Raw genomic sequence first — 27,036 nt, forward strand, 5'->3', positions numbered from 1 at the left:
TGTTCAATGTAATATGCTTAAATATTTCTAATCAAGTTTAATTTCAATCTCTTTTGAGCATCTTATTTTAAATAAAATTAAGTTTGACATATAAGCTAGCATTAAATATAAAAATACAATTTGTATTAACATTACTAATCTATAATTGTTTTTGAGTGGTTTGAAATGCTTTACTAGACAGTATTTTAGGTTGATAAAATGTTCCATTCAATTACAGGATCAAGTTCTTCTTAATCATGTTTCTGAACAGCTGAATTCTATGAGTAATAATCAAGATTGCAAAGATTTAGATCCCGAAGGATTTTATAGATTGCTTCTGATAATTCGCAATATGGCTGTATCCAGACCTGCTAATTTAACGAAATTTGCAGCTGCCTTGGGTAATTACTAGTAATAAATAAATAACTAGTATTTATTCTAACACACTGTAAGCGGTATGGGTAAAAATACCTGTCTCGAGAACTGGTGTTTATTAGTGTGCTGTGTATTTTACCCTCTGATTTTATTTAGTATTTTGTTAATTAGCAATATGTGAATTTAAGACATTTTTTACATTTCTTAAAACGACTTAAAATGTTTTTTTGATCATATTTATTTGAATATACTATGACAAATTTGTAATTTATTAAAGTAAACGCCAAAAAAACATACTAAATTCTAGTAAAAAATCTTTTTGGGTATTACAATTTTTTTTACATTAGTTACAACTGCATAAATTTAAATAAAAACTAAAATCTAATAAAAACTACTATTTTACGTGGGTAATGAAATTTTAAATAAATTTTTTTTATTACAACTTGCTTGATAATTTTGTGTTGCGCATATTTTTACAAATCAACTGGTTTAATAATTTAAATATTTTGATTTTTATTTAAATTAAAGATGTATAAAATAAATTTAATTGATTTTATGTTTAATGGAGATATTGTCTAAAGCTTTTGCTAGGAACTGCATTGAATTCCCAAATTTTTTGCCCGCTGCACATATCAGTTTGGTCTATTTGTACACCAGCTTATAGTGTTTTGCTATATTTGCTATTAGAATATATATATATATATATATATATATATATATGTGTGTATATATATATATTTATAGTCATCGTCTTAGTATCGGTCTTTCTGTAATGTTGATCCTAAATCAACAAAAACCAACAGGAAATTAAATCACTCTATTTAATGAAAAACGCTTTTCATTTTTCTCTGCATAGTCAAATATTTAGTATATTCTAGTTATATTTTATTTTTGGTAGACTTGATATAAATATGAATTCATATATTCAAAATTATATATTTTTGTGTCCTTTGTAGGTGAAAGTAAACATATTATGGATCAGTTTATGGATGTTTTATGGTCATTACATGAGGTTTCTCCTGTAAACAAATTCATTAGTTGTGCAGTAAGTTCTGGATTACCACATACTGAATCTGTGGTTTTCTGCATGGTGGAAATAATTCATGCATTTATGCTAAATGAATCATCTTTGGTAAGTAATATCAAAGCATATTTTTCATACTAATTCATATGTACCATATGTACTACTAGTAATCATGCATTACTAGTAATCATGTATTGTGTGTACTGCATATAATATATGAGGGTGAGTTGAGAAGTTTTCAATCTCAAAACGATAGGCTGCTGTTTAGGCAAGTACTTGAAGAGTTTTTGTGGAGATAGAGAAAATTGAGTACCGAACTGTTATTAAAGATTTAATATGTAAAGATGGGTGCCGCGTTTGCTCATGTTAAATCCAAAACATGTTTGAATCAACATTTTCAATGCACTTTAGGCATAAATGTATATAGGTGCAATGTGTAATTTAGATGAAATTTGGGTACATTATTATACACCGGAAATAAAACTTCTGTCAAAACAGTGTACTGCAAGTGGGTAAACAGCTTCAAAAAGAACAAAAGACAAAAAGCATGTTCCCATGATTTCAACCCTCCTAGCTATCTGAAATATAAAAATATTAATCTACAACGATGTCGCAATCGCCCGAACTAGCGACGAGTAAAAAAAAATATTTTTTTTACAAAATAGTGAATGTGTTTGAGAATAAAAGTAATTTTTTTAGTGTTTTTTGAGATTCTCGAATTTTTTAAAAATAGTAAAAGTTGGAATTTGGGGTTGATGCTAGTTCAGGCTACAGCTAGGCCTGTAAACAAGACTCTGAAAATTTCAAGTGAATCGGTATAGTAGAACTCGAGAAATCGTGGGAAGAGTACTGAAAAAGTTTGTCTTGACAATGAGAAAAACACATTTAAAGTTTTGCGTGAAGTTTTTCACTGCCAAAGTCATAAAATTATATGTTATACTAACTTTTATTTAATCTGCCATTCCTGCTTCATACATTGGATCTTTCATTTAAAAAAAAAACTATTTTCTGTGTTTCTCACTTCCAATCGAGCTGCTCTAGCCTCCTTTGAAGCCTTGGATGAACATATTTCAGATTGTTCAATCCGGGGGTTGTTTTGTCTCAATTTATATATTAATAAAAAAATAATATTTTTAAATTTTGATTATAATTATGTTGGTAATATTTGTAAAATAAAACAAAAAAATAGAATAATATTAGTAATATTAATATTAAATGTACTTATTTCAGATTGTTAATTGTCAAAAAATAGAATAATATTAGTAGTATTAATATTTAATATTGGTAATAAAATAGTTAATATTAAAATTAAAAATTAAAATGTCTAATATTTCTAGGTTGCTCTTGGCTGTCGTTTGTACATGTCCATGTTATCAAGTAAGGATACCCAGATTAGTTTTACAAGCAAACATGCAATTATTCAGATGCTCAGGCCAAGACCTCGTATATTGTGTTCTGAACAGCAAGGTGCATCTGCTTCCAGCAGTGAAGTTGCTTTGACAGTCACTTCTTGTGCAAGCAGTAGTGGTAACAAAGCTAGTAGCAGTAGAGGATCAAATAGAAGCAAAGTTAAAACTTCCGGTGTAGTTGAACAGCCAGCAAGTCAAAGTTCAGGTTGCTTTTTTTAATAGTCTTTACTATATTAATAAATTTCAAGATTCATTTAGTAGTCACATATAGTTTAGTTTAGTGAATGATTTAGCTATTAAACTTTATTAAATAACAATTTATTCTGATAAGCTTTCGAATTAAACAGTTTTCGAGTAACTTTGAGTATTAATATACTGTTTTTAAATTACAGTTAGACCCTCTCGTGTGAATCCTGTTGCTTCTTCAGTTCCTCAACAACAAAGACAATTGGAGCCGGACATACAGGATATTGATACAGGTGATTATTATTATTTAACATTTAATAAAAATTGCCCGTAGGACATAATAAAAATCGTCTCACAATTCAAATTGAGTATTACAGTTATATTGTTTCACAATTTATTTACCATATCTGCAATTTGCTGTTTAAGAATGAAAGAAAATAATGTCACAACATTTACATAAGCCGTAATGTTTATGAGGAATATTGAGGAATATTTATACATAGTTTAAAAGATACAGCTATTATGTATTTGTGTAAGGACTGACCTGATGGCATAATCCACTTTTTGGTACTATTGGAAAATGATACATTATGTTTTGTCTCTCATAAAAAATCTTACATCACATTTGGAGTCATATGGCCAATTTGAATTTAAGAGTGCACTTACAGTTCAAGAAAGTCACAAAATATAGGAAATATAGAGCGCAATAATTTAAAAATTATTTATACATTAAAATCTAAAAGATTTGTCTTTTGATTGATCAATGTTTTTCATTTATAGCTCCAAGTCACCCAAGTTTAGCATCTTTAGAAGCGTTTTTGGCTGCCCCAGGTGGTTTCCCGCCACTGATGGATTTACCACCAGATGCAGATGATGAAGCCATGGTTGAGTTAGCAATTGCTTTAAGTTTGCAAGATCATGAAGGTGGACTACATGCTTTACAACAAGGACTGGCCAATCTTCAGAACCTGGGCGCTAATCTACATAATATACAAGTATGTATTTAAAAATAAACCATTTCTCTTATTCTATTACAAAAAAAAATATTTTATTTACTTAAAGTACGTTTACTTTACTCAAATTTAAATGTAAGAATCACTATTTGATACTGTAATTAGAAGTACAACTTCGATAGCTGTGCTAACACCTAACTGACTAATAACTGCTTTGGCTTGATCAATCACAAATGTAAAAAAAAAGTTTTTGGATGCAATGTAAGACTTGATACATGCTTTATGACCTAATTCAAAATAATAATTATATGAACTACTTTATGCACTATAGTACTGCAATAATAGTGTAGTAGTGATTAAAAGTTTTTTTTTTTAGCAAGTGCTATCTGCTGCAAATATTGCGGCTGCTGGTCATGGTGGTCATTACAGTGATACAACTGCTTCTGCAGGAGGCTCGGACGATGAAGGTTCCACTGCAGCAACAGATGGCTCTACTTTAAGAACATCAATTGCAGATCAGGTAAAAAAATACATATATCACATAATTCATTTAGAGGTTCCAAGGCACACAGCATAAAAAAATTATTGCAATACATTTTGCATCATCTATATGTTAATTTTCATTATCATATTGTTTATTATACCTAATAATTCAATTGCTAAAATATGATATACTAAGTTTACTCTTTAGGCTATAAATATTTTTGCAATTTATTTCAATGAATGAAGGTTTGGAATTGTCAATAATTTTTAATTGGTTTTCCTTGAGTAAGCTAATACTGATATATAATAATCTAATAATCTAAAATCTGTGTAATAATCTAAAATTTACACTAGGGTGGAAGTAATGGATCAGAATCAGGAGGGTCGGGTGCCGAAAGTACTGGCGGTGTTTCTGGACGGAGTAGCTCTTATGGAGATACCTTAATTGGTCCACCAGTTGTAACTAATGCATTATCAGGAATCAGCAGTACTTCACCGCCCAGGCAAGCCGATTCAACACCAGCTACATCTAGTGCAAGCAATATACCACCGGTACAGCAACAATCATCATTGACTTCCATTGAACCTGAATCCTCTGATGCAGAGTTGGGGGAAGCTAGTGGAGAACAACTTGCGATCGAAATGCCTTTGTCTGCCAAGCACCAATTGGACTTGGAAAATGAAGCATTAGATAAGGAAACTAATTTGAAAATGCATCAACTTAGGTATGGCATATTACTGTTCACTAAGGTGACCATTTATCCTAGTTTGGCTTGGAGATAGTTTCAGAATTTTACCTTTTGTTTCTGGTTTTCCTAAAAGCAATATTTATCTGGAATTTTGATTTTTTTATTCTGGATTGTCTTGAGTTTTTGAAAAGTATAGGTTCACCCTCTCTCACACTGTTCCATATTAGCATAATTACAGTTGCTATCCTGGTTTTGACCTTGAAAAAATAAATTAAACATGATTTTAAAAGCCATAATGGTTTATAAACTATCAATTTTATAAAAAATATGTGTAAATAATTATTGTGATAAAAATTAACCATTTTTACTATCTAACTTTTAATTAAAATGTTATATGTAAATGATTCTAATTTTATATTAGTTTATTATCAACATGTTAATACTAATCAAGTATTTCACTTCTAGAGTTCAAGTCTTAAGTAATATGGTTGATAATATGGGTCAATTAAAATCAGTTTCTGGAGTTCAATCTATTCCATTTATGCAGGTAATTTTAAGGTTGATATTAACAACCACTTGCAAATAATATATGTATTTTTATGCTACAGAATTAACTTATTTTATAAAATAATATATGTGTAAGTTCACAAGTGTTTGTTCTTTTTTATATTCAGGTAATATTGATGCTAACGACTGATTTAAATGGCTCTTCTGAAAATGATCGCCAAGTATTGCATAAACTTCTATCAGCTTTAGTACAGGAACTAGGATTTGCACCAAGGTTTTCGGAAGATGGATCATCGGAAGTAAATGAATCTACACAAAAAAGGATCGTTGATCTTGATGATGTTTATGTTAGAACACATTCACGTGAAGTGAATTTAGTAATAGTTCGTTTATTAAGTGAGTATATATAACTAACAGCTATTAAATAATTGCTATTTCATACTACAAAATTTACTTTAGTTATCAGCATATAACAAAAAAATAAATCTTTCTTTGTTTTTTTTATAATCTGTTTTTTTTTTTATTTAAAAGAAATATAATTGTTTGATTTACATAAATATTGGATGTAAAAATCGTACAAAACTTTGACAAAAATAATTACAATAATAATAATTAATTGGGAGAAATATTTTATAATTGACAAATTGAGATGTTTTATTATCTGTAATAAGTACCAATTAATGGTACCATAATACCACAAAATTCTTTTATATTTACAATAGATTGTAAAAGCAAATCATAAATTGAATTAATGAATCTGTAGAAAGTTTTTTCTACTATTATAAGTTTCTTTTTTTATTGAAAACATATGCTTTATGCAGGTGTTTTGATGTCTCGTTCGAAACAACAATCCAGTAAATCTCAAGCACACGAGGGATTAGTATTTGTATCTAGGATGGCAGCTAATTTACTTCATAAAAGTGGTGTTGTCGAGTATTGCCACAATTTGTTGACGAAGTTATTAGAGTAAGTTTATTGTAATATTATATTCTAGATTGTATGCGTATTATGAGACAAAATGTTTGAACTATTTTAAAAGAGTGCATTTCACTGTACAGGTTATTACTAGATTTCCAAGAGAGATAAATTTACATAAAATTATTTTTGATATATTCATCGATCTTCCTACATTCCGATATACTTCTTAAGAGTTTTGTAAGAAAATTCCAGATGCATTTTCAAATAATTTTATATTTTTCAACCAATATACTTGTGAATGGTATTAATATAAGTGTTTTGCAACAAAAGCATTATAAAAAACTGCAAGTTGTAAATGTGACTAATGATATCTGGAATTGCTGATCTCTGTGTGGGAGAAATGAATGTGGTTTATATTCAAGTATGTATAGTCTTCGAATGTAAATATTAATTACATAAAATAATGTTGTTTTGAATATAGTGTAAAGTATTATTAAATTTGAATGATTTGAATGAATTATTTGCAATGATATCTCTGCCAAAAGATGCACTAGGGAATTGAAAGTTGAATTCAATTTTTTTTTGCGAAAAGACTACAAAATGACATAACTCATTGAAATAAAATGTTGGGGGTATTCTGTATGGGAATACTCCGTAGCCTTTAGATCTATTTGTACTATCCAAATAATTTTATTTGAATAATAAAGATGGTTGTTGATTACTACACATGTGCACATGCATATTTTACCCATTAATTATTGTTGTAAGATGTGCAAAAATAATTAAGAAATGCAAAGATATAGAAAACGTCTTTTTAGGTTTTCAGAAGTTTCACTCAGATTCCATATGGGAAGTTATTAATTAAAACTTGTGAAGTTCATAATGTTACTTCTTCTAGGTATTGGAGTGCACCAACTGTTTTAGAAGAAGCGTCTTCTGGAGGAGTAAGTTGTACACTACTTAAAGAACATCTACCTAACACATTACCTGATATGCAACCATTTTTCTTAAGACAATATGTGAAAGGTAATAGTAAGTAGATTAAACCTTCATTCTCTTCCAACAAAATATTTGGGTTCCAATATATTACTTGACTATACGTTAATAGAAGGTCCATTTTACATTCCAGGTCATTGTACAGATGTATTTGAAGAATATCCACAGTTGCTGACCGAAATGGCTGTGAGGTTACCATATCAGGTATCTTCAAATTTATTATAAAGCTGTACAAAAATATCTAAATGTATCAGCTTAAATCAATCAGTTTTAAATGATTAGTATTGAAGCTTACATTCTATTAGCAGTTGATTGAAAGTGTTGCATTATACATAATTTTCAAAGTCTTCATCATATATATATATATATATATATATATATATATATATATATATATATACAGGGCCGATCCTGGACATGTTGCGCCCGCATGCAACATGTTTCTAGCCCCTCCCCCCTATTAATTTTAACCGTTTTAACAGTTTATCATTAAAATTATGTAAATATTCACATATTTTTTTTAAAATAGTTTTTAATTACTCTGAATTCAATACACAAAAAATTAGATATAACATAGAATCATATAAAATACATTGATTTTAAATTTATTTAGAAGGCGATTTGCGGCTTGATTATAATCAAATGTTTTTAAATTTTCAATTATTTATTAACAATTATTTTTTTATTTTTCAATTATTATTATGTGGCAATATTAATATTTGGGTTTGGAAACATTTTACTTATTTATTGTGTGATTTATTCTGTTGAGCAAATCATGCCAAGAGAGCTAAAAAAAAACTAGCTTTCTATTTTCAATCATAACACTCGTATTTTGTGCTGGATTTTTTAAATTTTAATTTAATTTAATTTTTCATTATTTACAATATCCAAAATTGCGTCGTACACTTCTCCTTATTGATATCCTAAGAGCCGAGCTGTATTGATCCTTGCATTCTCGTCATATTCAGATAATCAAATTGTTGTCTTAAAGTTAAATTTTTTTAACGTATTTCAGAAGTATTGTCCAAAAATCAGTAAAAAATGCAAAGAAATTACACTTGAACTATTTTGAAAAAAAAACTAACTATGTTTGATATGCATTATTTCTGCATAGTTAATAATTATTAAAATTAGAGTATGGACAACACTAGGTATAAAAAGAAATTTAAGATTTTCGTTCCAAAGTAAATTTTGCTTTCATTTTTCATATTTGTTTCATTTCCATAACCTTAAGGGGGGCGATACATGTAATCGCCTTAATTTTTACCATTTTTTGAGGACTTTTTAAACTGGGAAGGAATGATTGAATCTTTTTGAACTTTTTTAGGGTTATTTATTATATATTAAAATACACAAAAAATTTTTTTTTTTAATTTATTTTTTTTAAATGGCTGCCGTAAAAATAAATCTGCTAAGACCCTCTCGGAAAACGCCATCAATTTGCGGGCGTTCTCACTTTTCGTACGGTGATCTGAATTTAAAAAAATTAGTTTGTACGTGTTCATAAAACATATATCTTCTAGTTAAACCAAAAAAAAATTAAAAAAGTCACAAAATCGTAAATTGGCACACCTTAGAAAAAAAAAGTTCGATTTTTCACCTTTTTTTCAATGGTTTTTTTGGTAAAAGGGTTAATTTTTGAAACATTTTTTGGAATGTTTGAGGTTTAACTAGAAGCTATTACTGTAAAGTAGATGTGTGCAAAATTTCATTGGAATCGGTTGAGAACTTTTTGAGTTATCACGCCCGCAAATTTCAAAAACGTCGTTTTGAGAAAAACGCGTTTAAAGTTTTGACACAGAAACAGATAAGAGTACAATAGCACTCAAGCGTCGAGTTGAGGCGTGGCACTTAAATGAGTTTTTATTGTATAAATAATGATAATTTTGTTTTGAATATTTACAGGCATATTTTTGAGATGTTATTGTAACGATTTATGAAAAAAAAAAAATCGATTTTTTTTTTCTTGTTACATGTATCGCCCCCCTTAACCACGCATGTCTTCAACATTCAAAGCTCATCACATACGAAACATTTCCTACATACAAAATAAAAGCTACTATCTTCTTTTATCTATGGCTACAATTCAATTTCTCGGAATAAAAATGCCATTTTCTAATCACTGAGTCCCCGTTGTTCATTTTCCCGATTATAATTTGTTTATATTTTTTAACAAGTTTTGTTTCAACTAAATCAGCTCGCAATTTTTCATCAATAATGCCCAACAATTAATCTTTCGCAGGTTTGTGTTTATGGAATTCAACAATAGATGTTTTCTTTTTTGATTCCACAGTAACTTCAAACAAAGAAAAAAATGAATAAGTAGATTAAGCAATAAACAGAGCTATTATTTACTAATTTGCATAGTTATTAGACGGTTAATTGTTTCTACTGATATCACTTTGCAAAATAAGTATGCTTTTTATGTCTTCGTATCCCTACTATATTCTGAATTTTATATACATAATAAAAAATATAAATAATATATTATAAATTTAATTTCCGACACTCCCCCTAAGGCGTGCGCCCGCATTTTTTGCATGCATTGTATGCAAGGCAGGACCGGCCCTGTATATATATATATATATATATATATATATATATATATATATATATATATATATATATATATATATAATTTCACAATTTAAAAAATATTGATATATGTTTATAATCTAGTCTTATCCAATATTGAAAATTAACTTACTACTAATATAGATACAAAAACACACGGAAGGTGGACAATCTCTGGGAAAGCATTGGTTGGATACACTTTGTGAATACATGATGAACCCGAATACATCATTCGCTAAAAGACAAGTTCGAAAAATGTTACTCTTCTTATGTGGACATAAAGGAAAATATAGGCAACTGCGAGATGTTCACTCTTTACATACACATTTTAAGGTATTATATATGTTGTAAGTTATAACTTACAATATTGAATTCCATAGCCAAAATCAAATGTAATTACTAGTGAATTTAATATTATTGAATAAGTGTTATCAAATATTTAATTATTGCTAATTCTTGAAAAAAAAAAACTTAATATTATAAAAACATATGTATTAAATATTTCAATATTCTATGGTTTTCAGGCAATTAGGTCTTTTTGTGATGATCCTACCTCCTTGCCATATGACTACCTTGTTGATTTGGTGGAGCATTTGAAAGCATGTTTGGAAGTTGCTTCTGTAAGAACTGGAAATTGGCAGAAATATTGCATAGCTAATGATGGTGTAGTACCATTTCTTATGCAAGCTAGCTGTCTGCTAGATGAAGGTCATAAACATTTCTTTAAAATTAATAAAATTATTATATTTCTTGTACTTTAATTGAATTTGACGGAACTTGTTTCTCAAGTTTTTTCAAGAATATGCATACAAAACGATTTTTCAAAATTAAAGGTATTTTTGGAGATATAGCTGTTTGACCATGAAACTTTTTTCTGTTTCCTTTCTCTGCAAAACTTTAAACATGTTGTTTCGAAACTGTCTTTTTTGATACAATACCTACGTAATTTTTACCTTCTACTTGACCGAATTGCTTGAAATGTTTTCTTCATAGACTTTGTACGAGCATACCCAAATCCCGATTTTTACTAATTAATGAGATAATAAAAAGTTGTAAAAAATACTGTTTTTTCATATATTTGCGATTTTGTAAACCTACATTTTTCTTCACTTATTGGTTATGCATGTGATTGCGATATTATTTTAGATTAGAGTAATAATATTTGAACATATATTTATCTCTAGATTATTAGGAGAGCTAAATTCATGGAAATGGTCATGTGCAAATTTTTTGAGACACCCCACTTACTTACCTTCTAGAATTCAAACTTTGGTTATTTTTAATTATTTTATTTTGAATATTCTCAAATCATTAATTAATAACTTATGAATTTATTATTTATCTTCCAAATATTGCATAAAATTAATTTCTATAGACCAGAATACCGGCTTAAAAATTATTTAAATTAAATATAGAGAAGTAGAGAATCCGATAATTATTGATGCTCAATAAAATAAAAAACATTATATTGAAATATAAGAATTGAGTGATAAAGTAGTAAATTAATAATATATTGTTGTGCAGGTGTATCCTCAATTATCTTGCAACTTCTTCAGTCTGCTATCTGCAACAATAATAAATTGTCAACATCTGATACGAACAAAACAGTACCAACAATTTCTAGTTTAAGCTCCTCTATAACAACGCCTATTTCTGCACAATCTTGTACAACACCTTCTGCCAGATCATCAGCCAAAGGTAAATTGAAAAAAAAGTTTGTTTATTTAGGTTATATTTAACTATTTTACATTTTAGATTTGTATATTGTTATGTATTTGATTGCAATTTATGGAAATTTGTGCTTTTTTACAATTTAGTCTTCAATGAAACTTTGTGGTTAAATTTGCAATTGAATTTTAATACATTACTGAATTTTATATTTCATTTTATTCTAGATCGCAAAGAGCGCGATAAATCTGAAGAATCTGACAGTACTGATTCTAAATTCGAAGATTCTCAATGTGCTGTTCTTGTGAATCAGATTAATGCACAAGTCAGTACAGAAGTATTGCGTAAATTTATAAAAACATTTTTGTTAGAGACAAACTCAACAAATGTTAGGTGGCAGGCACATGCACTTTTATTATCTATGTATATGTAAGTCATATTTATTATTGTAATATTCAATAATTGAAATTATTAAAAATAATAGCCATATTTTCACTTTACAGTAATTCTAGTCCATCTCAGAAAGAGGCTTTACTTGAATTACTTTGGAATTTGTTACAGTTTCTTCCAGCTTATGGCAGAAGAACTGCACAATTTGTAGATCTCTTAGGCTATTTTTCATTAAAGACCAAAGATATAGAGAGTAAGGTAATTATGTGTTTCTATGTGTTCTATTGTTAATTGATGATTACTGATGAACATATAAAATACATTATTTTTTTATAATGTATATTTACATTTATATATGGCTGTTATGCCTTTTATGTTATACAAAAAATACTTATTATTTTTTTATTAATGGTCAATATTATTTTTTGTGTAGATGAGTACATACATGGAACAAGCAGTGCTAGTTCTCCAAGCGCAAAATCAATTGCTATCTCAACATAGTAATGCTCAATTATATAGCGGTTTATCTCAATATGTTGAATTAGAAGGATATTACTTAGAATCTGAACCATGTCTTGTATGCAACAATCCTGAAATTCCTTTCAGCACTATTAAATTGAGCTCTATAAAAGTAAGTGATTTATTATAGAATGTAGCAATTAAAAACATGAAAAGCTGATATATATATATATATATATATATATCAGCTTTTTAAACTTCTGAACTAAGAGCCTCTTCTTTATTCTTAAGAAAAAAAAATATTTAAAAAAAATCAATTACTATTTTATTCAATTTTTGGGGGTATGGGATTCCTCCTTCTTCAGAAAGTTTATATTAGTATGTAGTATCCTCATAGACCAGAAGTAAACACCCCATATCTTTGAAACACTTAACAAGTGGTTTTCCACCTTTTTTGCACCGCGCCCCCTGCTCTTATAAAAAAAACTGTTGCGCTACTCTTAATTTTTTCAATTTAATTTAATTTAATTTCGTAAATTTTTAACTGATATTATCAGACTACAAATTAATATGCAATATTATGTAAAAATATGCATAAAAACTTATTTTTTGTTTATTTTTTATGTTCCAAAAATGTTGGGTTATTTTTAGGCTTGCATCGAATATTCGGTTACTATTCGGTATTCGGGATATTCGGCATCTTTTTTAATATTCGACTGAATACCGAATAGTAACTTACTATTGGGCCAAATATCGAATAGTTAAAATCGAAGGCGCCGCTGACGCTCAGCGACAGCATCGTTGGTGTTTTATCTTTTATGTGATAAAGAGCTCGCGTTGGATCTGTTTTTGGAAGTGTTTAGTTTACATAATGAAGAAACGATTTTGTTATAGTATATATAATAATTTAATCTTTAACGACTTTTGACATAGCTGTAGCGCCTAGGGGGGCGTCCATTAATCACGTGAGCGAGTTTTTAAGGAATTTTCGACCCCCCCTCCCCCTTGGTGATATTTGGTGATATTCAAAACTACCCCCCCCTCCCCCACCAAACATCACGTGTATTTTTAGTTACGTGATAAAACTGTAAAATTTAGCTACCCCTAGCTAAAAACCTGCCGAATAGTTGCCGAATATTCAGTAGTCGTCTTTTGGAGCATGCCGAATATTTGGTATTCGGCATTTTGCCGAATATACTATTCGTTGCAAGCCTAGTTATTTTCGATGATAGTATTCTGGAAGCAGATGTGTGCCCCCCCCCCTTGAGGAGGCGCGCCCCACATGTTAGAAACCGCTGCATTAACTTACGAATTTAATTCGTGACTAATTTCCCACACAGTGTACAGTTTATTATAAAAATAAAAATATTTTTTGTTTATAGTTTCGTATAAATAAATATTTTGTAATACTTGCGATTACCGTACCGGGCCATGCCCGTGATGCGTAATATTTGCTTCTGGCCCGATTATCGATTATCGTACGCGGGCCATGCCCGTAATATTTAACTTCCCCAAGGAGAAGTTTGTTTTTATCAAAAAATCCTATTTGTTAATTTTCTCGACGTTTCAAGCCATTCTGAATCGAAATGAAATTGAAACGTTGAGAAAACATAAAATTAGCGAATCGGATTTTTTGACGAAAACATAAACTTCGAAGTCGGAGATCTCCTTCGGGAAGTTAATAAAACCTTAGCCTTAGTTATAAAACCTTAAAATCATTAAATATTTATAGATACTAAATGCTCATTAAAATTTAAAATCATTTATTTTATTTTGATTGTAGGTTGATTCCAAGTTTACCACAACAACAACTATAGTAAAATTGGTTAACAGTCATACAATAAGTAAAATAACATTGAGAATAGCAGATTTGAAAAGAAACAAAATGGTTAGAGTTATAAACATTTATTATAATGACCGAACTGTCCAAGCTGTTGTGGAATTAAAAAATAAACCAGGCAAATAAACTCTACTATAATAATTTAAACATTTTGAATATTTATTTATTATTTCATTTGTTTTACAGCCCTTTGGCATAAAGCTAAAAAGGTAACATTATCATCTGGTCAAACTGATGTAAAAATAGATTTTCCCCTTCCCATAACTGCTTGCAATTTGATGATCGAGTATGCAGATTTTTATGAGACTGTTCAGGTGTGATGTTTTTTTTTTAACTTAGGTTTTGAACTTTTTTCATAGACAATTGATTTTAATCAAATAATATTTTATAGGGTACAAGTGAATCTTTGCAATGCCCTAGATGTAGTGCAGCTGTTCCTGCTCATCCAGGTGTATGTGGAAATTGTGGGGAAAATGTTTTCCAATGCCACAAATGCCGGTTTGTTATTTTCAATATCATCTTATTATTAGAAATATTCTTCATAATTCTTTATAGTTATATGAGTCAAATAATTTTTTGGGTGCTAGGGCTTTATTAGCTGCTCTTTTTGTTCTGCATTATTCTTTTTAATTAAGTTTATGAAAAAAATCTTTTCAGTGCTATATATATATATATATATATATATATATATATATATATTTTAGTAATATTAAATTTATGAAAAATATCTTTTTAGTGCTATAAATTATGATGAGAAGGATCCATTTTTATGCCATGCTTGCGGTTTTTGCAAATATGCCAAATTTGACTATTCTCTATTTGCTCGACCTTGTTGTGCTGTAGACACAATTGAAAATGATGATGATCGCCGAAAAACTGTTCAAAACATCAATAACTTGCTAGAGAAAGCTGACAGAGTGTATCAACAACTCATCAATAATAAACCAGTATTAGAGGTGAAACCATTAAGCTTTATTTTAGTTCTGATTTAACGATTGAATATATTATTGTTGAAAAATTCAAAGTTGCTTTTCAGTAAATGCGCTTAATGCACTTATGTATTAATATATTAAAATTTTAAAATATCTATATCACAGTTTACTATATTATAAACATTAACAATATATTTTTTACAGCTTTTAGTAAAGAAAGTATCTGAGCATCGTTCTGATTTTAATGTTGATGATACAATGGGTGGTTTTGTCGTAAATTCAACATCTCAAGTCAATAAAGTTGTGCAACTTATAGCCCAAAAATACTGTGTTGAAAGTAAAAACTTTTTTGAAGATTTGAGTAAAATATTACAAAAAGTAGAAGCTAGCAGAAAAGAGCTAATAGCATATGATAAAAAGCAGATGGACTTTGTAGTAGTAATGAACTCAGACATGTGTAAAAGTAAGATAATTTTTGTTTAAGTACTGAAACATTATATCTTACATACTTCATTGTTAATCTTTTCAGGTGCAACTACTAAAAATAGATGCTATGGATGTGCTTTGGCAGCTACAGAACATTGTTTAACTTTATTACGTGTGATGGCAACATTTGCACCTTGTAGGTGGTATTTAATACATAAACAAGGGGTTCTGCAAGAATTAGTAAATCATAATTTACGTGGTGGTACACACCAGGTGAGTGTTCAATTGCTATCTTTTGTAATATTTTTTAGTTCTATAATTCTAATAAATTATTCATTATATCATTTTTAAGATTTATTAAATTTATATAATTTTCATCATCTTGAATAATTGTTTTATTTGACAATCATTTCAGATTCAAGAAGAAGTTCGTCAATTATTGTGCCTTTTAACAAAAGACTGTACTCAAGATACTGAATTACTTTGCACTCTTCTAGTCGATAGAATAACTTTAGCATTGAAAGCTCAAGTTACTTTTTGTGATTTTTATCCGGGGGTAATAATTCTTTTCACTATTCATACTTGGTTACTTAATTCTGTTTGAACTGATATTTTGTGATCTTTTTTTCTTCTTTTTTATACACCTGTAAATAATTATTTTACAGGGTAATGAATTTTATTGCATTTTAAAAGTTACGTTATAACATAATTATTGAATTGTATTTTTCTCACTGAAGGTTCGTCATGAAATGGCATTATTAGCTGAATTGGTAGCTCAAGAAGACAACTGCTGGGAAATGAAATTGAGAACTGTGATGAAATTATTTATTTTGGGATGCAAGTAAGTTTAATTTTTTATTATAACTTAGTAAATTACTATAACCATTGTTAATATTATTGTAGTGAAACTCGTAGCCCAGCAGTAATGGAAGCAATCGTTTTGCCTTGTCTAAGAATATTACAGTCTGTGGTGTCACCAGCTCAACCTACTAGTCAACTGAATAAGGTTAGAAATGTAAAATTAATGTCATATCACAACTTTCTGCCAATTAATTAAATTTTATTTTTTGGGATATTTTGCTTGAAAATTAAATGTCATTCAGAAAACATTTATTTTTGTTCTAGTAATCATTGTGTCAGTGAGGGAAAATATGAATATAAAATTTTATTTTTATATATATATTAATATATATATATATATATATATATATATATATATATATATGTATGATTTAGTAGTTAATTTTGATGTTGAAATATATGAGTGAGTTCTTGAGGGCGATACATCAAACAAAGAAAAGCCAAAGATTTATAAAATAATCTTTATTTCTTTTTATACATGCCTCGGTACTAGCAAAGTACAGAAGTCGTGGCAGAAATTACATAATTCTACTTACATTTTTGTTCAATAAAACTATCATTTTTCTGTTTACATCATACAAAAAAATTATATAAAAAAATGCATAGTGCTGACAAGTTAGTTGTATAAATGTTAGTGCCAAATCTCTAGTGCTGTGTACACTTCTCTATATGTAACTAACCAACGTAATATCCACTGATGATGACATTAAATTGAATGTCGAAACGTTTGGAAATAAAGATTATTTTATAAATCTTTGGCTTTTCTTTGTTTGATGTATCGCCCTCAAGAACTCACTCATATATATGTATATATATATATATATATATATATATATATATATATATGTATATATAATAGGTTGTCAAATATCTCCCTTCCGCCTTTTTGTATTATAAACCAAGAGCAAAAAAGCGGAAGGGAGATATTTGACAACCTAATATATATATATATATATATATATATATATATATATATATATATATATATATATATTATGACTTTTATTGCAGAATAAAACACTGAGCAGCTTGTCCAGCATCTGCCCACCTGAGGGAATCACAATCAACTTAGACAAGTGGTTAAATAGTGACAACAATGAATCATTCTTAAGCTGGAAGCAGAAAATGCCTAAAAGATCACAAGTGGAAACTGCAAGTGATAAACAAAATCTTAATGAAACATCTGTAACCGATACCAAAGATCAAGATGATGTTCCAGTTGATAAAAATGCTTTAAAAAAGCAAACAAAAGAGAGATACCTTTTGGAAAAATATGCTTATAGATGGAGACATAAGGTTAGTGTTACATCCATCCATTCAGCAAAGATAGTTGTTAGTGAAAATAATTGTCTATGTTCATATTTCAAATGATTTAATTTTTTTTTAATGTATATGTAGATTCAAAGAATGCATGGATTAAGAGCACTTAATTTAGATGGAACTTGGTTGAAGCAAGTGTTGTTTAGTCCACGCTCTCGTTTGGCAAGGCAGGTTGCCTGTACAATTGTTCAATCGTTAAGTCAAACACATGAGAGACATAGAGAAATGTTATGTCTTCTAACAGGCTATCTTCAGGAAATTGGAAGATCCGGTAAAAGCAGTGATGAATTTTTAGGTTTGTTTATTTTTTATGTAATTATAATATATGAATATTGATATATACATACATACATGAATTTATAGTGTTGTTTGAAAACAAATCTTGGTTTTCTCGGATTAAAATCACATTTATTTTTTTTTTTTGAACTTATGAAGAAATTGAGTTGTTAATTTAATCTTTTAATGAATTCTTATTTTGCGAAATTGGTTGTCAGGTTCCTTTTTTCTGCTTACAGCATTATACAAGTCATTAATGGATGAGGCACCGTGGAAACAATTTCTTGCTTTAAAAGGTGTATTAATGCATTTGGCTGATTTATTAACAAAAGAAATACAAGATATACACCATCTTGAGGAAACAACTTTAACTGCAGATATTGCACAAGGCAAGTTATTAATAACTATAATCAAATATTTTTATTTTTGAACAATCATTGGTATTAGTTAACCATGATTGTGGTTGTTAGTCATATATAGGTGAAAATTTTGTTGTATTCAAAACTTGCTACTTTCAGGAAGAAGTAACTTCCTTTCTTTTTTATGGTGTTTATAATTTAGCTACCATTACCATTTGCTATATATTTATTAACAACCAGTTGCAATTTCTAGACAATGTTTTAGTATATCTTGCAAATGATTTAGTGAATTTCAAGTAATGCTTTTTCTTTTATATATATTAGGTTACGCTTTGAAACAAATCACCGAGTTATTATCATCTTTTCTTGAGGATACTTCTATACGACAAGCTTATAAAGGTAGGCTTGTCGGAGCAGTTTTAGGTGGATATCTTTCATTAAAAAGTTTAGTAGTACAAAGAACCAGGTTGATTGATGATACCCAAGAACAATTATTAGAGATGTTAGAAGAAATGACCACTGGAACCGAAGCTGAAACAAAATCCTTTATGTCTGTGTGCATGGAAACAGTAAATAAATATCCATTGATGGATGTTCGAACTCCTGTATTTATATTTGAAAGACTTTGCTCAATTATTTATCCAGAAGAAAATGATATTGGGGAATTTTTCTTATCTCTTGAGAAGGATCCTCAACAAGAAGACTTTTTACAGGTAAATTGATTACATATAATATATTTGAATTTAAAATAAATTGATAAAATGAATTGATTTATTGGTTCAATTATTAAATATATAAATGATTCAATTTAATATTTACCTTAAATGGGTGTCCGGAGTGAAGTGGTTGAAAACAATTCATTGTACATATACAGTCATTTAAGATTCCTTGTTTTTTATGACTGTTAGACAAGCATGAAATGAGTTAACTGTGTGTTATCAAATTAATAAAACATAAAGATAGCATAGATTCAATTTGATACTTCTTGTTAATTGTAAATTTTGTGATTGTATAAAACCAAATTCTGCAAAATGTCTGTTAACAATAATGACTCAACCCTGCTCTAAATAAAACTTTAAATATATCTTAAGTACAGTATATATTTACTATACGCTATTCCAGGCTCATAATAGACTGATACTGTTAATTTTCTCTAGAATTAGATCATTCTAACAAACCTATACTAGAATATAACATTTAGAATACATCTTAGATTCGTTTGACATTATTATGGGAAACACCTATATCTGATTCTTTGTCTTGTTTGTTAGCTTCACAAACTACTTAATATTTGTCTCAGATTTCAAATTAATCACTTCTTATTAGTATTAGATCCAAAGCAAAATTTTTGCAGCTTAACAATACCAATTGTGCTGATATGACATTTGATATACATATGTAATTACAATATTTTTTAGGGTCGCATGTTGGGTAATCCATATTCCAGTAATGAACCTGGTCTTGGACCATTAATGAGAGATGTTAAAAATAAAATTTGTCAAGATTGTGAATTAGTAGCATTATTAGAAGATGACAATGGTATGGAATTACTGGTCAACAACAAAATCATGAGTTTGGATCTTCCAGTGAAAGAAGTTTATAAAAAGGTAATAAATATTAATATAGTTATTATGTTTATACAATAACCCTTCAGTTAAAATATATAGTTCCTATTTAATTGTTTTTTAAATAACAGTAATGAATGGCGTTTTAATTGTACATTTTATCATAATATTACTTTACTATTAGATATTTTATGATATATCATTAATAATGATAATTACAATATTATAATAATAATGTTTATAAAATTCAACCCTCAAAGAATAAGGATGGCAATTGTTTTTATGTACAGGAATAATGTGAATATATTTTTTCATCACAATCAATTATTATATTAACTTTGTTGACTGTAGGTGTGGTTGGCTGAACAATGCGAAGGAGAATCAATGAGAGTTGTTTATAGAATGAGGGGTCTTCTTGGAGACGCTACTGAAGAATTTGTTGAAACACTCAGAGCAAAAACTCAACAATCAGTTGATAATGAAGAACTGTATAAAATGGCCAATGTACTTGCAGATTGTGGAGGATTACAGGTATTTTTGTTAAGATTATTAATGACTTTAATTAATGTGTGATAGGTTAATAAATTTATGAAAAATTATATACTGGCTCACAAAGTTCACTCAAGATTTGAGTAAAAACCCAAGCCTTTCTTTATAGGATTGATTTATATATACAATATGTTTCAATATTAACCTAAGATGTTGATGCTTAGAGGTTTCTGATAATTATACAAATTAATAAAAAATATAATGTTAATTCTATATATCTGATGCTGTATATGAGCGAATTCTACCCATGATATGGAATAGGTTGAATATTTTGAATAAGAAATCTGTTTTTTTTTTGTAGATTATGCTTGATAGGCTAAATGCTATTCAAAATGTTTCAAGGTCTAGACCACTTTTGCAAGTGCTACTTAAATTATTCAGATTATGTGTAAAAGTTAAAAAATGCCAAGAAGTATTATGCAGGCCGGATCTAAGTTCTGTATCCGTATTTTTGAAGGTGAGTAAGCCTAAATAAATAAATAAATAAATATACATAAATATATATGTATATGCATTTTTTTGTATACATCATAAAAAATAACTATTTAATGAAATAACCCAATTCATATAGGTCCTACAACTATGTCTGCAAAGTGAATCAGATTCACAGTTAGCATCTGTAACGGAACAATTACTTGATGTGAGTTGGCATTTTAATTAATTCATATACCAGGTTGCTAAAAAATTATTTTTTAACTCTTTTTATTTTTACTGTTACTCAATATGGATTTGTTTATGAACTCCCATTTTATCTAATAATACTCAACTAATCTTTTTTAGCACACATTCACTTTATATCTACTGTTATATTTAATATAATCTACATATTTTATATCTGACAGATTATGGAAACAATACTTTCTAAAGCCGCAAATGAATCACTAGCATCATTTTTGCAATTTTCATCAACATTTGGAGGCCCCGAATATGTGCAGGCATTATTATCGTGCACTAATAATTCATCTGTAAGAAACAATCCATCAGTTCTGAATCATCTTACAAGAGTTGTAGCAGCATTAGTTTATGGAAATGATATTAAAATGGCTTTATTGTGTGAACACTTTAAGAAATGTTTAGATTTCAATCAATTTGATTTTGAGCGAACGGCTGAAGATGAATTTAGATTAGAATTATTCTGTGTACTTTGTACTGGCATAGAGAAGAACTGCATAGGCGGTACTTTGAAAGATTACATAATATCTTTAGGAATGGTCAAAAATGCATTAGAGTATATTACAGTAAGTATAAATTATAATTTAATTTGTATTTATCTATTTAAATGCTAAATGTTTTAATTGTTGACAGATGCACGCTCCTTGTGTTAAACCTACATTGTTAAGAACAGATTCAGATGAATTGAAAGAATTTATTTCTAAGCCTGCTTTGAAATATATTTTAAGATTTTTAACAGGATTAGCTACTGAACATGAAGCTGCACAGGTATTTTAATAAAGTAATATTCAATTTATTTTTGTTTTAATAAACACTATGTTTGAAATTGATAAGATTTATTAGTTATTAAAACACTCTTTAAATGTGACATTGAAAAAATTGAAATTTATGTCCATCCAGTCATTGTTTGCATTCAACTCCGATACATTTAAACATTTTTTTCGACAGATTGGTATGTTAAATATACATGTCTTATTTATTATAACAAGTTTGTATAATTCACATACACATGTCTATACTATTCTTATTTTCCCTTTGAATATATTTTAGATACTGATATCTCAAGATATAATTCCCATAATACACAGACTTGAACAAGTGTCTTCAGATGAGCATGTTGGATCGTTAGCAGAAAATCTTCTTGAAGCCTTGAGAACAGATCCTGCGACTGCAGCGAGAGTACAACAAGTAAGAATTTTATTGTTATATACACAATTGATTTCATCTACTCGAAATTTATTAGCATATTAAAATATCATAAGTTACCATTTTGTAATATTAACTTATGTTCGTATTGTTTTTATATTTATAATGATTCAAGTATTTTATAAAGTATATCAAATACTGTTATTGAGTTTTTTTCATTCAGACAACATTTGCTTGATTTATAATCTAAAACGTTTGATTAAAGGTTCGTGATTTTACAAGAGCAGAGAAGAAAAGATTAGCAATGGCTATGAGAGAGAAACAACTTGGAGCTATGGGCATGAGAACAAATGATAAAGGCCAGGTAGACAATATCAACAAAAATATTAGTGTTATTGATTCTAAGTTTATATGTATATATTTTTTGTTATTTAATTAAAATGAATTAGGTTACGGCTAAATCTACAATACTGCAGCAAATGGAAGATCTAGGCGAGGAAACTGGTTTAGTTTGTGTAATTTGTAGAGAAGGGTACAAATGCCAGCCAACAAAAGTTTTAGGTGTATATACCTTCAGCAAAAGATGTAATGTTGAAGAATATGATTCTAAGGCAAGATGGACGATGGGATATACTACTGTCACACATTTCAATGTTGTGCATTTTGAATGTCATATGAGTGCAGTTAGGTAAATAATCCAATCTTCGCTTTCAAATCGTTCATATTTATTTTTTTTATTATTCTGTATGTACATATATTACATAATCAATAACGAAGCAAGTATTGATTGATTAGTGATGTAAAATCATCTATTTTGAATACGTAAAACGTTCCGCAGCATTTTAATATATTTGTTATTAATTATTTGTATATATGCGTATATCAATTGATTGAATTACATTTGCTTTGTTCTGTTTAATATACACTTTATATTTTTAGATTGGCTAGAGCAAGAGATGAGTGGGAAAGTGCTGGCTTACAAAATGCTAACACGAGATGTAATGGTTTGTTGCCATTGTGGGGAATGCAAGTTCCCGAACTAGCATTTGCCAGCAGTCTTGCCAGACATGACACATATTTGCAGGTATGGTCTGCTATTGATAGTGTATTTTTTTTAACTTCCCGAAGGAGAAGTTTATGTTTTCATAAAAAAATCCAATTCGCTAATTTTGTTTTCTCGACGAATCGAATTAGACCAGATTTTCAAAAAGTATGTGTGTGTGTGGGTGTGCGTGAACAGATTTTTTCAACTAAATCGACGTTTTCCCAAAACGGCTGTTTCGATTTCAAAAATTTAAGAGTATCTCAGTGAGGACTAGCGTTTATCAATTTTGTGCGACGATCGGCTAACCGTTTCTTCGAAAATAGCAGAAAAGTGAAAATTTTTTCGTCCACGTTTTAGCTCGCAATTCAGAATCTATTTTGAAAATTCAAAAATCGTTCGTAAGATAATGGTTGGGAATCGACCTGATTAGTTTTTGGTAAAGATCGGCCGGGCCGTTTTCTTGTAATAAAGTGTTAATTTTTTTTTTTGACGATTTTTATGATTTTTTTTTGTCATAGATATCATCTTCTAGATCATACTAAAATATTACGGCCCTCCGACAAGTCGTTTAATTTTGAAAATTCGTCAAAGTTTGCAAAAATTAGTAACGTTTTTTTGGCGTTTGTCAAAATTAGACCTTTCATCGACGTTTGCTCAAAAACGCCTGAACCGATTTCAGAAATTTAAAAGCCATTTAATGTATTTAGATGAGGATTATCGTTTGTCAGTTCTGTGCGACGATCTGCCGAGCCGTTTCTTTGTAATTTGGAAAAAAGTGTTGAAATTTTCGTCCACATTTAAGCTCCACTACTGAATCGATTTAACCCTTTCGACTCGGATGCCGCCGCTCCGGCGGCAAATCGTGTCGGCGACGACTCGTCGCAAACTACACTTACATTTAATTTTTTTTTATTTTTAAAAATTAATTTACTATTACATTCATTTATTGATTGATTTATTAATTTTATAAATAAATATATAACAAAATTAATTTATTAGCTCATGATCCCCATAATTCTAATAAAGATCTGAGAAGAAATGATTTTTTAAACAATATAGCATGGTTTTGAGTGCAATTTTTTTTAATTTTCAAAATTTTCTATTTTATTATCATAATAACTATATTTAAAAGCAATATAACCACATTTTGAAAAAATCCGATACAAAAAAAAATTCCGAGTTGAGAGATAAGTATAGCACTATAATATTCCGAGCGCAGCGTACCGACTGGCAGTCCGACTCCCGAGTCGAAAGTGTTAAAAATCGATACTAAGTTGGGTATGATACTGGTTAGTTTTAGGTGAAAATTTACCGAGCCATTTTCTTGTAATTAACAGTTGAAAAAAAAATTTAAGCCGATTTTTATGGAACTTTTTTTGGCGATTATATCATGGTCTTATAGAACTTACTGAAATATTACGGCCTTACGACAAGTAGTTTAATTTTTAAAATCCATCAAAGTTTGAGAAAATGAGTAGTTTTTTTTTTAAGTTTGTTAAACTTAAAATTAGATGATTTACTTGGTATAACGATAAAGTACTTGGTTTTGATGAACATACTAGACCATTAAGTCCTAAGGGAACTGGTTCAATTATGTGTAATAAATCCACTTGGAATACTTTTAATCACTCATAAGTTAATTAATTTTTTATTGGTTAAGTTGATTATTTACGCATATCGGGAAGTTCATGTAACTTGCTTCAAGGCAAAATACCAATACCAACTAGTTAGATTTCTTTTATGTATATATACACTTATGTAATTTGAGACATTTTTATCAACAAATGCCCAAATTCATATTTTGAACTCAAACTACATCATTATGTGATACAAATACAGATAGAATCTAGAAAATTTTAATAATTTTAATAATTTTCAAGTTATTATTTTTATATTTCAGGAAAGCACAGGACATCGTGATATTGGTTACTCTTCAACTATTCATGACTTAAAATTGCTGCTCTTGCGGTTTGCCCCAGAAAAAAGTTTTCACGAAGATGCTGGTGGAGGTGGTCCACAATCAAACATGCATTTGGTCCCATATCTTATTCACATGGCTTTATGTGTTAAACACGTAAGTTTAGAATAGTTTTAAATGTAATGTGAATTATTAGAATAATTAAAACTATTCAAAATGTATATTTTTAACTTTCCAAAGAAGTATGTTTCCGCAAAAGAATCCGATTTTTTAATTTTAAATTAAAAAATTAATTTCTCGACGTTGAAGTTTTCTTCTCGACGTTGAAATTTTTTTCTCGACGTTTCAAGCTATTCTGAATCGATTGAGATCAAATTGGTAAAAGTTGTTATATGTGTGTGTATGTGAGTCGATCTTTTATCTTTCGTCAAAGTTTTCTCAAAAGCGGCTAGAACGACTTCAAAATTTAAAAACTATTCAATGTAACTAGGTAAGGCAATGGTTTCCAAAGTTTTTGTACCGCACCCCTGAAAATTTTGAAATTTGCTTGAACCGTATAAATAAACTTTAAAAATTAACAATCTTGGTATGGAACCCACAAAAATTGTAACAAAATTAGTACTCATTTTTAAACATTTTTATCAAATATCAGATAATTTGATGTGCATATGTCTAATGATCATTTTTGGCCGCCAAATATCTTTTTTTTTTTACTTTTTTCTGTGTATCTCCAAACCCGCTTAACCTGCCTTACCAAAATTTCACTAATTCTTCATTTAGTGAATACAAGTAACATGTTTTTTGAATCATTCAAATCGGGTACTCCGTTCTCTCAAAAACGACTGGACCTGTTTCTACAAAAAACTAATCAGCACGTCTTCTCATCAATAGGAATCGAATGTTTTTTGAATAATTCAAATCGGTTGATTTGTGCGCCCGAAATCGTGGGCGGAAAAATTAAAACATACTCACACACACATACATACATTTTTGTAAGCTATGCCAAAATGTTCAGAAACCTTCAAAACGTGAAGATATGCAAAAATGTTCATTTTTTTTTTTGCGATTACTATAACTTACCCTGCGAGATTGATTATATTATTGCTCATTGATTTATATTGCTATTTTATTATTCAAATGATCTTTATCTCAGAACACGGACAGCTGGTCGGGAGGAAAAATCTTTAGTGACTTACCTTGACACATCAATGGGTGAAAGATGCATAGAGAGTGCTCACGAGGCAGAGGGTCCTTTATATTCAGCCACTATGTCATTGCATATTCATTCTGGACGACGATGGAAGCGACATAGATTGACCCATTTACGAAGGCTAATTGTAATACATTCTTTTGGTTTTTACTTTATCGTTTTATGAAAATATTTTTATTGGAAGTAATTAAAATTGCAAATACATCTTTCTTAATTCCTAAAAGATATTTTAGATATCAAAGATATATACCAGGCACTTCTGTCTGTCTGAGATGTATAGATTTATATTAAAATTCAAAAAAAAAAA

The 27,036-nt window shown here is 28.9% G+C and overlaps 1 protein-coding gene across 1 annotated transcript in view; it reads left to right on the forward strand.

Annotated features, from left to right (window-relative positions):
- LOC113387788 (protein purity of essence-like) overlaps window positions 1-27,036 on the forward strand; it is a 116,571-nt gene that overhangs the window by 31,816 nt on the left and 57,719 nt on the right. Inside the window, 41 exon segments of the mRNA XM_026625164.1 lie at window positions 218-380; window positions 1,311-1,486; window positions 2,716-2,992; window positions 3,180-3,266; window positions 3,754-3,968; window positions 4,303-4,446; window positions 4,764-5,134; window positions 5,564-5,645; window positions 5,773-6,001; window positions 6,427-6,571; window positions 7,422-7,555; window positions 7,635-7,723; window positions 10,238-10,426; window positions 10,618-10,801; window positions 11,618-11,791; window positions 11,989-12,190; window positions 12,265-12,409; window positions 12,585-12,782; window positions 14,394-14,568; window positions 14,637-14,764; window positions 14,842-14,948; window positions 15,187-15,406; window positions 15,587-15,845; window positions 15,912-16,081; window positions 16,224-16,364; window positions 16,546-16,649; window positions 16,712-16,814; window positions 17,681-17,965; window positions 18,068-18,284; window positions 18,505-18,654; window positions 18,949-19,337; window positions 20,043-20,231; window positions 20,541-20,720; window positions 21,040-21,195; window positions 21,310-21,378; window positions 21,581-21,976; window positions 22,044-22,178; window positions 22,461-22,598; window positions 22,822-22,920; window positions 23,006-23,244; window positions 23,496-23,645. Coding sequence (XP_026480949.1) covers window positions 218-380; window positions 1,311-1,486; window positions 2,716-2,992; window positions 3,180-3,266; window positions 3,754-3,968; window positions 4,303-4,446; window positions 4,764-5,134; window positions 5,564-5,645; window positions 5,773-6,001; window positions 6,427-6,571; window positions 7,422-7,555; window positions 7,635-7,723; window positions 10,238-10,426; window positions 10,618-10,801; window positions 11,618-11,791; window positions 11,989-12,190; window positions 12,265-12,409; window positions 12,585-12,782; window positions 14,394-14,568; window positions 14,637-14,764; window positions 14,842-14,948; window positions 15,187-15,406; window positions 15,587-15,845; window positions 15,912-16,081; window positions 16,224-16,364; window positions 16,546-16,649; window positions 16,712-16,814; window positions 17,681-17,965; window positions 18,068-18,284; window positions 18,505-18,654; window positions 18,949-19,337; window positions 20,043-20,231; window positions 20,541-20,720; window positions 21,040-21,195; window positions 21,310-21,378; window positions 21,581-21,976; window positions 22,044-22,178; window positions 22,461-22,598; window positions 22,822-22,920; window positions 23,006-23,244; window positions 23,496-23,645 — 7,403 coding nt within the window.

Source organism: Ctenocephalides felis, unplaced genomic scaffold (genome assembly GCF_003426905.1).
Source record: "Ctenocephalides felis isolate EL2017-DRISC unplaced genomic scaffold, ASM342690v1 CF-g0.4_SCAFFOLD_03572, whole genome shotgun sequence".
Lineage (NCBI taxonomy): Eukaryota > Metazoa > Arthropoda > Insecta > Siphonaptera > Pulicidae > Ctenocephalides > Ctenocephalides felis.